The following is a 16,936-nucleotide window of genomic DNA, read 5'->3' on the forward strand; positions in this document are numbered from 1 at the left end:
ACCGGACTAATTATGAGACATAAATTTGCCTAGAGACGTCACTTTAGCTTTTTCCAGGAAGGGGGGGGGGAGATAAAGTTGGCCAGTTGGTGGTCGTTTTTTAATATTTCGATTTTATTACAATTCATAGTATTTCATTAAATGACATACATTTTTGGCCAATTTCAAAGGGGGCAAATACATTTACCTATCCTAAATCGCAAATAACGTCCCTGTTTAGTTTTTTGGTTATCAAAATATATAGGTATTAGCAAACATGAAATTTTGCACAATGGTCACTAAAATACGTGTTATGGTTTTAAAAATCATGTCGGTAAACAAGTTTTGACTTGCTGAGAAACGTCACTCGTTAGCGCCCTTAATTTTTTTTAAATGAATATTTACTTAAATAAAATACAAAATGGCACCGTCGAATGTTGAAGCTATCGTTGTCGTGCTGGACGTTGGAACATACGTCGCAGAAAACTTGGAATACGAGCTACAAACTTTCTTCGAGAAATCTCGTTCTTGTCTCATTAGAATAATCGAGAGGAAGATATTCAGTCATCCGAACGATCTTATCGCCTTGGTTTTGATGGGCTCCGAAGAAACGAATAATAATTTGGCGACGAATGACAATGGTTATCGTCACATCAGCATCGGTATGGAGTTGTCCAATCCGTCTTGGGACATTTTGGAAATAGTTAGAGACAAGGTGAGGCTTTAGGATTAATTAATTTCTCGTCATATTTATCTTTAAATTAATTCCATATTTTTAGATTCACACCACTAAATACAGCGCGGATTGGATAGAAGCCATGTTAGTGGCCGCGGATTACTTAGACAACGGATTAACAAAGAAAGTCGCTCATAAGAAGATAGTAATGATGACGGATCTTAAATCCTCCGTTCCGAAAATGTGCAACTCAGAAGTTCCTTCAATCATCGATCGCTTGAAGAAATCCGATACGGAATTGATTGTAATTGGACCTGATATCTGGACGGATGATGAAGAATCCGAACCGACAGAACAAATCAAGTTAAAATCTAGCGAACAGCTTCAAAATCAAGATATTTTAAAGCAATTCATCTCCGAAATGGATACAACGACTTGCAGTTTCGAAGATGCTATATATCAAATGCTGTTTCATAAGAAGAAAGCCACTAATCCGAATGCTTGGAATGTCGATTTACGCATTGGACAGAGTATAGCGATTCCAGTATCTGGATTCAACAAAATCAGAGACGATAAAACATTAGGGGAGTGGAAGAAAGCCTTCAAGAATCCGGTTACAAAATCACCCGATAAAACAGAAACTATAGCGCGCAGGAAGAGTTATTATAAAAAAGAAGATAACGCAGTTGACGTGGACGAGTTGGACATTGTTAACGGTTATTTATATGGTCAAAAGATAGTACCGTTCACTGATTTAGATCAAGATATGGAATACAAATCAGGTCCTAAATGCTTAACTTTGTATGGATTCACAAATGCCGCTAACGTAAACTGGAATAATTTGACTGGAGACGGTACAACTTATGTAGTCGGCAGAAAAGGTGACGAGAACGCTAGGGTAGCTATCGAAACTCTAGTCACGTTAATGGACGAATTAAATCTTGTTGCTATTGTGAGGAAAGTTTATAACAATAATAACGCTCCGCACATGAACGTCCTCTTTCCAGTAAAAGAAGATAGTTATAAATGTTTATCTATGGTGGCTCTTTCGTTCAAAGAGGATTACAGATATATGTCTTTCCCGCCTCTTAAGAAAAAACTGTACAACAAAGAACAAGAACAAGCTATAGATAGCTTAATAGATTCCATGGATTTGAATGAAAGGGACGAGAACGGTAAAGAGTTATTCTGTATTGAAAACTCGATAAATCCAACACTGCAGCATTTCTTCGATACGTTAGCTCATAGAGCAAAAAATCCCAACGATTCTCTGCCGCAAATAAGACCTGAAGTTAAAGAATTGATGGAAGTGCCACCCGTGCTCTCTAAACGTATAAGCGAACCGTTGAAAAATATCAAAGAGCACTTTGAATTGACTGTCAAGGAAAAATCTAAAGGTAGCAAACACTGGACTAATCAAAAATTAAAGACCGGAGATGATACGGTTATCGATGAAAGTGACGGATTAAAGATAGATCCCGATCAGATCAACGCTTTATCGGTCGTTGCCACTCAAGTGACTTATATCGGAACGGCCGAACCGGTGAAAGATTTTAAAACTTTGATGAGTTACGGCGAACCTATAGATTCACTAGCCGAGCAGATGAAAGAGGTCATTGAAAGATTGGTGTTATTGGCGTTCGGAAGCAATTATTCTAAACCCTTAACCGCCTTAAAAGCACTGAGAGAAGAATGTATGAGCTTGAATCCGACTTTTTATAACAAATGGATGACGGAGTTCAAGTCGGTCCTTTTTGAAAGGTCCAAAGAAGGCTTCTTCCAGATGATTGTGGATAATAAATTAGGTTTAATTGTGAAATCGGAAAATGAACAAAGCGGAACAAACGATAATGAGGCAGCTGCCTTCTATAGAACTGAAAAATTGTCTTCAAATAATATGGATGTTGACACTTCTGAACTTAATGATTTGTTTGATGATTAAACGACTGTATCATTATTATAAAATATTTACATATTGTTACCATTTTTATTAATAATTAAATTCTTCTACAACATTTTATAATTGTGTATTATTGAGATCACTAAATTTAAGATAAAGCAAAATATAATAGTAACTTAAAAAGTTTTTAATTTTCACATCTCCACGTGTTCTCTTTGTCGGAAATTGTATTTTAGACATTTCACAATATTTTTTTTATATAATGAAAACTAATAATTTTATGGAGTAGTTTATTTAATAAAAATGGTACAGAATGTCATAATTTTTAATGTATTTAGTTTCTGATTGGTGTGTCAAATCTGGTGGAGTAGTAACTGCTTTAGAAATCACGCTGCAACAAACATTTTTAGCCCATGTGTACACTTGCTTAGTGATAGACATGCATCACCACATTAAAATATCACCCCTTTACTGCACAAAAAACGAATGACTGGTATGCTGCAAGGGTGGCAGATATTTTAAGCTACTGTTATTTGTTCTTATTTAATACCTGGTTATCAGTGCCACCTCTTGGCAAGTTTTCAAGCTAAATTTATTTATAAATACTGCGCATCGCCTTAAAAATATATAGTATCTGTTAACTAAAGACTAAAATCTATACCTGCTGCCGGATTTTACGGACAATGTGCTCGAAAGCTTGCTTTTTAGCCGTAACTTATAACTCGTTATTTAACAAAACTATTTTTATTTACTGCTATTCTATCAGTGAACTTGAGACGTTTTAAGAAATCAGATAAGAATCATAGTATATGAGAATAGTCGGGCATCGTGTTTCGTACATTTCAGAATTTTATTGTTAGATAATCAAATTAAATATCATTACCATTTAAAATAAAATTATAAATTGAAAATCGATGTCAAATATGAAATATATGATATTGATTTCTTAAATAAAATATGTGGGCAATAAAAAATATATTACAGCGTTAAAAAATTGTTGGTTTGTTATTAGCAACCAATGTTGGCAGCACTGTAAATCAGACAGCTGTCAATAATTACGCGTGTTAAAAGTGTCAAATGTAAGTTTGCAACAAGACATTTATGAAATGGATCGCTTAACCACAGCTCAACGCGTTAAAATTGTTTAATTGTTTTACAGAAATAACAATTCTGTACGAACTGTGATATAATGGTAAATTTCAATGTCCTACTGAGTGAACAATTTGCAGCGTAAGAGACTGGAAGTTATGGAGATAGGATCATCGTAGGGGCAGTAGAGCCAAGAATATTGCTGGTGTAAGTGAAAGTGTGGCCGAAGACCCGGGATTTGGGCTTTTTTAATGCTGTAAGAGCTGAAAAAGTCATCACGGAAATTTTTGTTTGAGGACAAACTCCAGAGAGAACCAAAAAGTGTCATTTCGAAAATTTTTGAGGAGGACAATCCTTCTCAAAAAATACATTTGGTCACATTAAAACCACTTAAACGCAAGCGAGATCTTTTAAAATATTTTTTTAATTACAAAAGATTATTGTATTAGCATAATTATCAGTAAAACAAGTATTTTATGTTTATTCTTAGAAAAAGATACTTTCGCGTGAAGAGAAATAACAGGTGACTCACTAATTAGTCGCTGGCGTTTAAAGGGTTAAATAAGTATATGTATGCCTGACCTATATATTTCACAATTTATTTGTATGGCTTGCGTTAATCATTATTCGTCTGCTATACTTTTATTATTATATAGGCGTGGCGAGTTGATGAAATGTATATGATATACGCATATAAATACAACACCAGCCTTTCATTAGTATTGCGTATTTTCGTTATAAGTCATATATACTTTAGAAGTAATATAGCATGGATTTGAATCTGTTGAACTATATATGAAGTGTTCAGCTGTAAGTAGCATGATAGTGACAGCTGTCATAGGACAGAGAAATAATATAGTTGATCTCTTTTCTCCCTCCCACGCTTCTAACTTTCGCAGCGCGCATGTCCGACTGCAAATAACCTCAGCGTATTGATTAATTCAATCCAGGGGTTGGTAACGCTTCCGGCGAGAGCCACCCCTTGTATGGAGATATTAGTTCTATTTTCCAGGCCACCGCAAAGGTTGACTATTCGGGTCTCGCCCGAAAACAAGTGGCAGTTGAGGTAGTCTGGGTTAAGCAGCCGGGAGACCTAAATAAATCTGCTTGTTTAATCTTTACCGAAGCGAAAATGGCGTCGTTTAGAAGTCGACGCAGGCTCGAAGTGTGAAAGCGGACATGATCGAAGTCATGATATTGAACAAGGAATGGAAGTGCAGAGTTTGGGCTTGCGGGCCGATGGAGCAGCATTGCAGCTGGACACAGTGAGAGCTCTGCATCAGACGGTAGTATCTTTAAGAGCAGCCCTCGAAGCGTCCAAATCGGAACTGAACGATTTGAGGCAAAAGTACGAGTCTAGAGCGGCTCAAGAAGAAGACGACACACAAAAGAAGAAGGTCACTTTCGAGGATCTGCCCGAAGAGGACTCAAACTGTGAGTCTTTGGTGACTGTGAGGGAGATTGATAATAAGTTCGAGACCAAGATCGAGCTGGAGTCCAAGTTCGACGTGACCATCAAAGTGTCGGCTAATCAAGGGGACGATGGTGATATCCGAGTGTCTTCGGATGAAAAAGTGAGCATGGCGGGTTCTAAGGAAAACGCTAACTTGAATAATAAGACCAACGATAAGTTCAACGTGCAAGTTTGTATTACGTCTGAGGATAACTTAATCATGGACAGTGGAGAGAGAGATAGTGCTTCAGATAACATGAATGTAGAAGGAGATGAAGTCAGCGCTAGGTGAGTTATATTGATATCTGTTATTTACATATGTGTATGAAAATACATAACAAAAACCCATAACTTATTATTGTAACCCATATTGTAACCTATAATACGTTAATTGCGTAAGCTTGATTAATATATTTGGAAAATTAAGGAGAACTGGATAAACATGTATTGATTTTACATAAAATTTTAAAATATTTTAGCACTTCTGTATGTATCTTTAAAATGTATATGATAAAATGTATCTTTAAAATGTATATGAAAAAAATGTATGATCAATATTATTTATAAACCAGTCTCAAATATTTCCGGTTTTTTCCTCATGTGTCTGTCAAATGGATTTATAGAATAATTCTATCTATAAGATAGCATAAGATTTGTATTATGTCTTAGTTATTTATTCAATAATAATACGTTTAATTTGAAAAAAGTGTGATAGTTAAATATTTAACCTTCAGTCAAATAAACGATCTGATTTTAAACTCTTGCACTCAATATATTTAGACTTAAAATTAATAATAAAAACATAGAACTATAGGAAAAAAAATAAAATATATTGTTATTATAAATATATCGCATTAATTTTTAGTCGAATATTGTGCAATATTTTTGCAAGAAAACCCATAAAAATTAAATTTTAATTGAAAATTGCATTAGTTTTTCCACACAATGGCTTGATTTAAGGTAAATTTTTATTTATTTTTAATGTTTTTCCCATGAGATATATTTAAAAGTATTTTATAATTACAAAATAAAGACATTCAATGGCAGCTTATGATTTTACATGTAAATCATGTTATCCTATCTTTGAAGCAAAATTTTTGTATAGTGACAAAATGCGTATTATGTTTAATATTGCGCAATCTTTGCGTATAACTCCCGACAATAAAGAAAAATCTAGACGTTCTATGGAAAAACTCTTTATAATTATACAAAAACCATAATTATTACTTTGTAAAAATATACAAATCAAAATGTTTTAATATCTAAAAACTCATTTTTTTCAACTTTAAAAATTAAAATTTTTAATTTTCTACATAAATTCATGGATAATTTCCAGCAGAAAACGACAATGGAACTAAGATAGTTTGCCAAACAAAAATACGAAGAAATCGTAATTTCAGAGCACCCAAGAATTAATAAGCACTAATAACCGCAATTAAAACTATTTAGTCGCACTAGGAATATTTATTTATTTACTTATGATATTGTATTCTTTATCATCAACGGTAAGCCACTTTAAAGGTTTAACTTGCTTTATTTATTTTAAGAATTTGAAGAGCGGTTAACCTCGCAATAACAACGCAGACTTTCGAAAACTTTAATATCTGTAACAAAAGTTCCATTATTTATTTTTAATATTCAAGACACGCATTGTCTCGCAAACCATATTGCTTTGTTACTTGTTTATTTTGTTGAAATTCGGTAAGCAACCGCAATGTTTCCGCATATAAAAAATCACACGGAAGACATATATTCATAGGCGATTTAATAGTCTAAATAAGCCTTTTCCATTCGTCCAAGTTATTAAGAAAAAACGTATAAACAATATTAACACTCACCCTACTTGACGAGGAGAGCAATCTACAGCTACCATGAGCTGATCGGCTGAGATTAGAGACCAGAGAGACTCGACATTTCTACAACATCATACTGCGAGGACTACTACTCTACATCGAACCCTTTTTGACCAACCTGGATACAACAAGATATCAAACAGCTCTTCTGGCGTCTTACTGACTGAATAAATCACACCAGTCGGCATAAAAAAACCGAAAAACTCTATTTTAAATATAGAATAATAATAAAATATAAGCAACACTGACTTTATCTTTAAAAATGAGAGTATTTAGGATGACACTAATAATTCAACCTGTAATTGTACGTGATAATTTCGTATTTGTAGCAGAGAAAATATTATCAAAGTCTTACACATATAATAATAATAATTAAGAGAGAAATTAGACCAACTCTCTCAAAAAAAACGACAGATTGGCAAAATGCACAATTAAAAAAAACAACTTGAGGAAGAAGTTCAATACTATTTTAAGGACATACAAAATTAGATTGGAACAAAACTAAAGAACTCACCCATAAGGCAGTAAGCAATAACTACACAATAGAGATAAGAAATCTAGTATATGAAAAAAGGGCAAGAAGAATATGGAATCAAACCAGAGACCCTAAGGAGAAATATACTCTAAATAAAAATTCAGAAAGTAAAAATTTAATAGAATAATTACCTGAATAATTTAACAGCAGATAAAGATAAATAATATTCTTTATGGAAAGCAACGAAAAGGTTAAGAAAACCTATAAAACCCATATGCCGCCAATCAAAACGATAAATGGTGATTGAGCGATATATAACAAATAAAAAGCCAATGTTTTTGCTAACCATCTTGAGGAAGTCTTTAAACCCAATGAAATTTAAATACAGGACAACGACACAGGAAGCGAAATATAATACCAAGAAAACGAAGGAATAAAATATGTAACAACAACAACAGAAGTAGCTATGGTAATAATAACTAATATTAATTCAAATAAAGCAACCTAATTTAACTGGCGAAATTACGAAGAAGCTTCCATATAAGGTAATAGTTAAGCTAACATATTTAATTAACGCAGTGTTTAGATAAAACATGTGCCCAGTGCCTGGAAAACCTAGACTTGAGCTGTTGTCAATAAATATAACCCATCTTTAAATAATAATTAAAATTAATATTGTTTTAATCATAGATCTACTTCCGAGGGTGAAAACTCTGTATTTTCCGAAGTGGATGGAACAATCACTGGCAATACAGAAAGACGCCGCGTTTGCGAACAAGACAGTGTCGGAGGTAACGACTCTGAAGAAGTGGACGACATTGAATTAATATTCACTACGGACGAAACCAAAGACTTTACCACATTCCAGGTAATATTACTAAAGATAACTTGAACCACTTAATGAACTAAAACACATAATGAACCGTTGATTTTCTAGGAGGATCTGGTGTCCATAACTGACGGTGAAAATTGGACTCGTGGTGACTCTTCCACTCCAGTTTTGTTGAATTTCAAGATTATAGAAACTGAAGCTAGTAACAATGAGACCACAGATAACTTTGAAAATGAAAATCAAGAAAATGTTAATCTGCAGCAAGTCTTGGAAACTAATCATCTAGACAAATCTACTCAAGAAGACAACGAATCACTTGACAAGATCGACGATAATATCAAATATAAAAAAGGATTCATGAGATCTTCGAGCAACAAGTCTTATTTTGAAACGCCTGATTCTAAGCAAAAGATATTCGAGAGCAGCGATAGTTTGGCGCAAGATAATATTAAGTCTTACAGCTTCGATACAAAGTCTTCTAGCCTAGACAGAGGTTCCAGCGTGGATATAGTAGTTAGAGACTTGAGCTTCGACCAGAAGGAAGAGAGCGCTGATCAATTCGATGCTTATAAATGCACCAAGCGTAAGAATTATTCGGTTTACGTTGAAACTGATATTTCAAAATGCGGTGTGATGGAAGATGACACAGTACCTGATAGTCTTAATTTGAGGAGGAACACTTGCCCTAATCCGTTTCAATATAGGTAACTATTCAACAGTTTTTCTTTGAATATCCATATATTAAATGTATTCTTATTTCAGACCACTATCTCATCGCGATGTAGTCAAAGGCTTTCCAGTAAGACCATTACTAGACTCAAATATACAGAAAGGACCTAGAAAATCTAGCGCAGCTCAGACTGACATAAGCGCTTTGCCTAATCGATGGCGCTCTGATACCCACATTGCCAAAAAAGTATGCCTTTCAGAGATTTTCAAAAGTGTATTTATGATACAAAATATTCACTCCTATTTTTTAAGGCTTTCCCATCTGCTCTTACCACATTACCTGGTAAATTAGCAGGAAGAGGTAGTAGTTACAATCGACACGCTGCTCCTGCTCCAGTTCGTCCTGCCAGATTGACAGAAGAAAGTAGAAGGATTCTTCTAAGTGATATAGGTTTGTTGAACCATATATTTAACTGCCTGAGTTAGTGTGTTATTTTTTTACTTTGCGGTTCATATAGGTTTTACTTCAATGGTTCCTGAGCTATCTCGATCTGCAGAACCGATCTGGGGTCCATTGGGAGCAGCAGTAATGACTCCTTCTACATCAGTCACTCATTTACCAATATGTTGTGCTCTTCATGCGACTCCTTATTATGGCTCTGTGCCTTCTTCTCCAACTAGACAAGACTCCAGCAACACAAATTCAAAGTAAATATATAATCCAGAATCTTTAACCCTCACCAAAATGCATGCATTTAAAATCATATTCTTTCTTTTGTAGATATTGGTCGAAGAGTTCCATCCAGCGCTCCGTATCTGGAAGAATGGGAGAAATGACTCCAGTTTCCCAAAGAGTCAGTTTCATAGGTGAATATTTTACTCATTTATCTTAGTTTTGAATCAGTTCTTGATGATATTTTATATATAGATCAACCCATGAGGGGAGGTTGGCGTGGTTCTATGCCAGAGTTGAGGAAAAACGTGACGTGCTGCACCAGATCGGGACACCATTTCCACAAAATGGGGCACTTCACTGGATCTGCTAGGTCCAAAACTATAGAAGGAGGTGATAGTGGAGATTCGACTGAAGAATTACTTGACGAAGCTGAACATTTCATACGGAGCTCGATTGACTGCATGTCTTCTAGTAAAATATTCCAAGGTATTGTCATCATCTATCTATCTTGATATACAATATGAAGCTTTTCAAATTAAATAGCAAAGCACCAAAATGCAGCACAGTCTGTGGTTCTGTCTCCTTTCACCCTTATTTGATATTGTTCTTTTGACTTTGCCTAGTATAGTTGCCATATTTGATTCGAATATTAAACATAAGGCGTGCGATTATATTCATCAACATATCTGATCGTTACATTACGAAAATGAAGCAAAGCACATTTATCATTTCAGATGAATTTTATCCTTCTCGTCACAGCAGACCATACTTGCCAACCGTACCGCGCCAATTGCGTTTGGGGCATCTTGTGAAAATAATCGCACCTCATGGACGTGTAGCTTTAGGAAAAGTGAGGTAAGGTCTTAACTTATTTAATAAATACCTTCAATCGCCTTAAACTTATCTGATATTTTAAAAATAATTTCAGATATGTAGGCATCGCTGGAGGTCCCGTGAACAGTGGCACACCAGCAGCCACTTACGTGGGAGTCCAAATGAAAACTGGCACTAGTATCGGAGGAGACGGATCATTCCACGGCAGACGATATTTCCACTGCGAACCAGGATGCTCTCTCTTCGTTCCTTTTTCTAAAGTCGTCGTCGCTTGGGCAGATATGTAATTTTATTGAATTTCCTACGCAGCTCTTTTCCAACTTGCTATTTTTTAAACTTTAATAAACCATACTACTGCCATTCCCTTTTCGGCAAACCTCTGTACTTAACGTTTTTGTTTTGATACTCGAAAGGGGTGCGTTTAATGCAATTATTTAATCCTCATATAATAATTAATTACCCTTTTATATTTGAGCTTTGGTGTTGGCGCCAGTGTGTCGCAAGTTACCAACTTAACGAAATAATGTACTATAAAACGTTAACTTTGCCTTAATATTTTATTGATTTTAGTACTAATGGATTACGTAACTTCTTTAACGCAAACAACTTCATTTGTAGCGTACTAGGGAATGTATTACAAGGTAGTTTATCGTTTTGACTACTTTGATAAAAATGGTAGCATTGACCGCGGGCCGGAACGAAGTGCCCTATTTTTTTGCCATATATGTTAAGGCAAAGTTGCTGTGTTTTATTGCATGAACAAATTTACGAATGTAATTTCTTGTTGACAATCTACCTGATTAGAAAAATATCTTCCCTTATAATGGCGCACAGGAAAACGGATATGTAGTTATATCAACACGCGGACCACCGTAAGAACACCGTAGTGTTCTAAAGGTATTTGAAAAGGCTCTAAGCATAAGACTTAAAACTGTACAGTATTATTGTCATATATACTTATATGTATGTACACAATTATTTCAATTCTATTGCATTGTTAACATAATAAAAATTAGCTAAACATTTAAAAAATCAAATACGATATACGTTGTAAAATACCGTTCGATTTTATTAGCCAACATAATGGTTGTGGATGTGAAAATACATATTTTAATAACTCGACATGTGAATAAATATATTTTTTCTATGTAAACGTATTTAAAACATATACTATGCTGAGACTCGTGTGACCCGTTTCATAGTTCAAACACTATTGAGAACATATTTTATGATATCCTTCAGTCTACAATGCATATATACTACATATACAAAATATATTTAACACAACAACTTATTACATTATAAAATACCTATGAATTAATCAGTGTGCATAATATATTTATACACTTATATCTTTTATTTGAGGTTGTATCTTATAAATCTATATCTATATATATTATATTAATAAGATGAGCGTTGTATATACACAATATATAACGTTTTAATGATTGTGCTATTATTTCTAAAATGATGTTTTTATCAGAGATGGCCGGTGTTACGATATGTGGAGCTCCGCAAAGCCAGACGCTTGGTCCACTTTATATATTTTTGGTAGCAACTGTATTTTTTCAGTTGTAATGACTTCAATTATAAATCAATATGCATTATATTAAATAATAGGATTGACATGTAAAATACATAATGGATAATCTGATTAACATACATATTATTGTTTCTTTACACTTGCAGGCAACAAAAAGTTGTAAATTGAAATTATATGAACATATATTAATGTTATATACTATGTAAATAAGTGAAAATTACCCAGTTCACGATGCTCTTGTAAACATTTAACAAAATGTAACCGCTTTTTCCTTCTATATATATTGACATGGCAAACTACAAACACTCCATTGCAGCCCGCGCACAAGTCACACCATTCCTTAATCCATGCCGCTACACCCTGATGCTGAAATTAAAATATATTTAAATTCTTTTTGTAAAGAAACATAATAACATAATACAATTAAATATAAAGAAACAATTATCTAATATGCATTCAATGAAGAAAATGTAATAGTTCATAAGTAAAATTCTAATTTTCCATCATGCTTAGAATTACTTTGGTTGCATATTTGAATAGCATTGTATCAGTGAAGTCGCTCCTTTTTTTTAAGAAAGTACGCAAAAAATCTAGCGTTAAAATTAAGATTGGCTTCAATAAAGAACATTGACATTGATTTAAATTAATTAGAGATCTAAAACTTGGGTCAACAAGAAAAGGTAGCTCATAAAATCAATGTGGCACAAAAACAGAAATAACTAGTCGGTGTCACAAAAGACGGATATAATAGGACCTTCTCCAGAAACAAAATATAATAGAACGCGAATAGCACCCTTGAATATTACAAAAAATAACAAATTTTCACAGTGAGTATTGAAAAATTAAAAGTAAATTTTTGAAATGTTCTGAAACTTTTCTTATTTAGTACCACACCACTGATATTTATCTAGATTATCAGTGAAAAATAAAACTTGCGAAATTGCCCACTTGACCAACCCATCGTGCTAATTCAGTTATCCGTCCGAAGTAGTAACCTATTATTTCCCCCGCTTATTTTCCTCTATAATTATATGCATGTTAAGCAAAAGCAACGTCTAACTTTCATGACTTACAAACTGTTAGAATTAGTAAGAACTTCTTATGTTTGAAAATAATTGTAATATAATAATTATATCCTGTAATTCTCCGGACCATCTCTGATTTATATATTATAATATTGACTGTTTATCTTCAATAGAAGTAAAAAATATATTAAGTCAAATGTGTTATATTATTGTTTTAGATTTAGTTCCATCAGTTAAATTAAGAATCGATGTTGTAACAATTTATTTTCATTTCTCAATTCAATTAATTTCTAGTCATATAAATAAATACATACATACAATACATACACTTAGTTTGCGAGAGAGTCGAACACGATGGACGATAAATACTAAGGACTTTTGATGAGCTTAACGTGTTTCAAGAGATGTGAATTATTAACGTTATAATATGTTTATTAATTAGTACAGAGCACTTTATGGAGAATGTATTATTGTAATGTTAGAAACGTAAAACATTAATTATAAATACGGCGTATTGGAAAACAGAGAATTGTAACAAGACTGTCTAAAAATGTTATTTTTATACAATTTCAATTAGTATGCTTTGATCATTGATTTAATGTCAATACTTACTCATGCAATCTAACATTATATTTTTAAACTCTTTGGACCATCGATCATTTGCTAGCTTTATTTATACTCTTGTAAATATTTTTTTAATATAACAAATATATTTTTATGTACAGATGTTATCTTAGTAAATCATAGGTGACTATTTACTTTGCGTATTAAGCTTGTTAATTGTTTATGTTTTATTTCAAAGTTTATTGCACAATACAAGTTTGTCTGATTTTCAGCTAGAAAGAAAGTGAAGAAAAATGTGTTACGGTATAACATTAGGAATTATATATGGATTATATAGTCATATTTGATTATTCATATGTGTTCTTACATGTGTACAATAAATATAAGCATATACATATGAAGTTTTATTAGTATAACAGTTAAGAATGACGTAGGAAGAAACAATATTTAAAATACAGTATAGAAGAAGAATAAAGAGACAGTAAGGATTGAATATTAAAATGAAGAAAGAAGAAGTCTTTGGTTTACAATCATATTAAAAAATATAACATTTCTTTAGTGATGTTGATTCTGTACAGGATACTCTGCGTACCAACCATAAGCTCCATTATTACCGGTGTGAGCTCCAAATTCTACATAGTCGTCTGAATTTCCTTCGTACGAAGAATGAGGCTCTTCTGCTTCATCATCTTCATCTGAATCTTTAACAATACAAGAATATTAATAATAAATAAATGTTAATAGCAAATAATATATGATATACATACCTTCATCATAATATGATGCGTCTCTAGAAGGTCTTGAATTTCTATCTTCTTCTAAATTGTTGTCATCTTGATCGCCTTTAGACGTCGACGGAGAAGAAGCTTGCGCCAAGATGAACAGACTTAGAATTACGACGTTGAATATCAACTAATAAAAAAGTAAATAAATGAAAATATTATATTAAAATACATTATTTTTATAAAAAGCTTACCAATTTCATTTCGCTGCAACAGTCTCAGAGATCAAATCGATCTGAAGATTTTTATTGTAGTGCTCTTTATATAAACTGATTTCGTTGAATGTAGAGGGAATTGTGTCAATCGTAACGAAATGTTTTTGCAACAGTTTTCAATAAAAAATCTTTGTGAAAGTGTACAAAATTTGTTTGTTATAAAATAATGTTAAATGAACCAAACATGATATGTATTCTGTACATAACATGATAAATTATAATTTCAGTGGTAAAAATATGTATCTACCGGTGTAAATGTATTCCGATATAGTTTCACTGAAATGACATATTTTAAAATATATTTTCGGTTTTGATTCGACATTGTTTTTTTTTTAATTTTCTTCAATGGGTAATTTTAGAATTAGGGACGTGATTTCAACTTTTTTCAGAGGGGGCGGGGCAAAAGTTAACCAGTCAGTGTCGTTATTTCATTTGGATTCATAATATTTCAATAAATGGCATGCATTCTTCTGGCCAAATTCAAGGAGGGCCTGCTCCACCCCAATGTACGTTCCCGAATTTCGAAAAAGATTGTCTGATTTTTTTGGTGTAACGAAAAATAATTTTAGATTATCTTCGACCTCAAACCTAACCAAAATGTGCAATTCTCATTTTCTAGAGAGCTTAATGTCAAGGTGAACATATTTTGAAAATATTAAAGGAGGACACTTAAAATAAAAAGGCCATATCGGAAACATTTGTTGGAGCAGGACAAAGAATAACAAATTACTATGGAAACTAAAGAAAAGTACATTTCTAAAAAAATTTTAATCACAATTTGTATGGGAGTTGAAAAAAAGGTTATTTTAGGAAACTTTTGGAGGGATAATCCTCAAATGAGGATCTGATCACCATATAGCCTATAAGGTGATCAGACAAGTTTTTCAGTGCCTATAAGTTATAGGCACTGGAAAACTTATATTGAATATCACGGAAACGTAGAAAAGTATATGTTTTATACATTTTTATTTTAATAATGTTATTACATTTAGCTTTAGTAAAACTTTCATTTATAAAATAAGTTGCAATATTTAATTTACGGTTGATCGGCGCTAGTCATACTTTCGCTAAAATGTCATTTTGCTTTATTCAGTCAGTACCCACTGATTTCACTCTCAAGTCATGCTCAATTAAATTTCTTTTTGGATCATAAAAAAATATTTCAATGTCAAATTTTCTGACAAAATTTAATATAATAAAATAAAAACATAACCTCAAAACTTTTATTTTATAATTATATACAAAAATATGTATTGCATAATTTACATAACACTGAAAATAAGTACAATATAAAGAATTAAGTAAATATACATATATTTTATTCTTAAGTATTATCCAATTTGTTTATTTTATTTTGAGGTATTTTTTATAAACGATCTTATTCTATAGGAAAGTTGCATACTAACAAAAAAAACACTTTTTGAACACTTATTATTGTACTATTTGATCACGTTTATATTTCACCAAATTCAAAATTTTATAATACAAGATAATTTCAATTACTTTATCAGTTTATTTTTTAATAAATCTAAACACTGTTTTAAAATTGATATCACATTGAGATATTACTAAAAAAATCAGAGATTTATATAAAGCTCTGCAATTAGCTAATGTTAGATAGCTAAAACTAAGAAAATAACAAACTTTACACAAGTCGTAATTGACTGATTCATTAAAAAAAATATTTAGTTAAAAAACAAAGACATAAACAAAAATAAAACACAGGAAAATGCTTGCATTTTTAAGTACAGAAATGGTAATTTTTTTAATGAAACTTTGTACTTTGAGGCTATCGAAACATCAAAATGCACTATTTATACTCCGTCCGCTAATCACTACCGCATAATCAAAAAATCTTTCATACTGAGGATTTATATTAGATTGGATTCAATATCAACATTTCAACAACTGTAGATGTTTAGTCGTATTCGATCGGACTTTTTTTTCAATATTAACTTTTAACAAAAAAAATTATAATTTAAAAAAAATAGGCCAACGTCTTACCGTACATTATAAATATCGATGATACATCGGGCATATATACATCACTTGCAAAGCTGAATGAAAGGATTAAACTAAAAATTATCCCGTGACAGAGTATAACGGCATTTAAAAGCGTAACATAATACAAATAAATAGCAGTGCCTGTAAATAAATAGTGCACTATATGACACTGAATACTTTTACGTAGTTGTTTAATATATCACATAGTTCATGAGATGGATATTTTAATTCTAATACAGAGACAGCCTGTAGGGGTATATGTGAGTCAATATCGTGGTTACCACATGAAAAACAGTATCGCTCACTTACTTACCTTTTACGTTATAATTCAATAATAATATAAAATACATCTTCTTATATAGCAGGC

The 16,936-nt window shown here is 32.4% G+C and overlaps 2 protein-coding genes and 1 long non-coding RNA gene across 3 annotated transcripts; 2 read left to right on the top strand and 1 right to left on the bottom strand.

Annotated features, from left to right (window-relative positions):
* The first annotated feature begins 315 nt into the window (after positions 1–315).
* On the top strand, positions 316–2,675 carry Ku80 (X-ray repair cross-complementing protein 5 Ku80). The gene is made up of 2 exons (XM_088190195.1): positions 316–694; positions 759–2,675. The coding sequence occupies exons 1-2, from the start codon at positions 401–403 to the stop codon at positions 2,595–2,597; spliced, it is 2,133 nt and encodes a 710-aa protein (XP_088046321.1). The 5' UTR covers positions 316–400; the 3' UTR covers positions 2,598–2,675.
* A 1,991-nt stretch (positions 2,676–4,666) lies between these two features.
* On the top strand, positions 4,667–13,961 carry LOC148233478 (uncharacterized). The gene is made up of 10 exons (XM_088189642.1): positions 4,667–5,385; positions 8,116–8,293; positions 8,363–8,961; positions 9,020–9,173; positions 9,239–9,377; positions 9,445–9,634; positions 9,708–9,793; positions 9,855–10,088; positions 10,337–10,457; positions 10,531–13,961. Exons 1-10 carry the CDS (start codon positions 4,853–4,855, stop codon positions 10,721–10,723), a joined length of 2,427 nt encoding a protein of 808 aa, XP_088045768.1. The 5' UTR covers positions 4,667–4,852; the 3' UTR covers positions 10,724–13,961.
* On the bottom strand, positions 12,586–14,990 carry LOC148233479 (uncharacterized). The gene is made up of 3 exons (XR_015810524.1): positions 14,545–14,990; positions 14,336–14,480; positions 12,586–14,269 (listed from the first exon to the last, which is right to left on the bottom strand). It is a non-coding gene; the product is annotated as an uncharacterized LOC148233479 (long non-coding RNA).
* Between the last annotated feature and the right edge of the window lie 1,946 nt (positions 14,991–16,936).

The sequence above is a fragment of the Plectrocnemia conspersa genome, unplaced genomic scaffold (assembly GCF_051122295.1).
Source record: "Plectrocnemia conspersa isolate PC_06_02 unplaced genomic scaffold, ASM5112229v1 ptg000008l, whole genome shotgun sequence".
Classification (NCBI taxonomy): Eukaryota; Metazoa; Arthropoda; class Insecta; order Trichoptera; family Polycentropodidae; genus Plectrocnemia; species Plectrocnemia conspersa.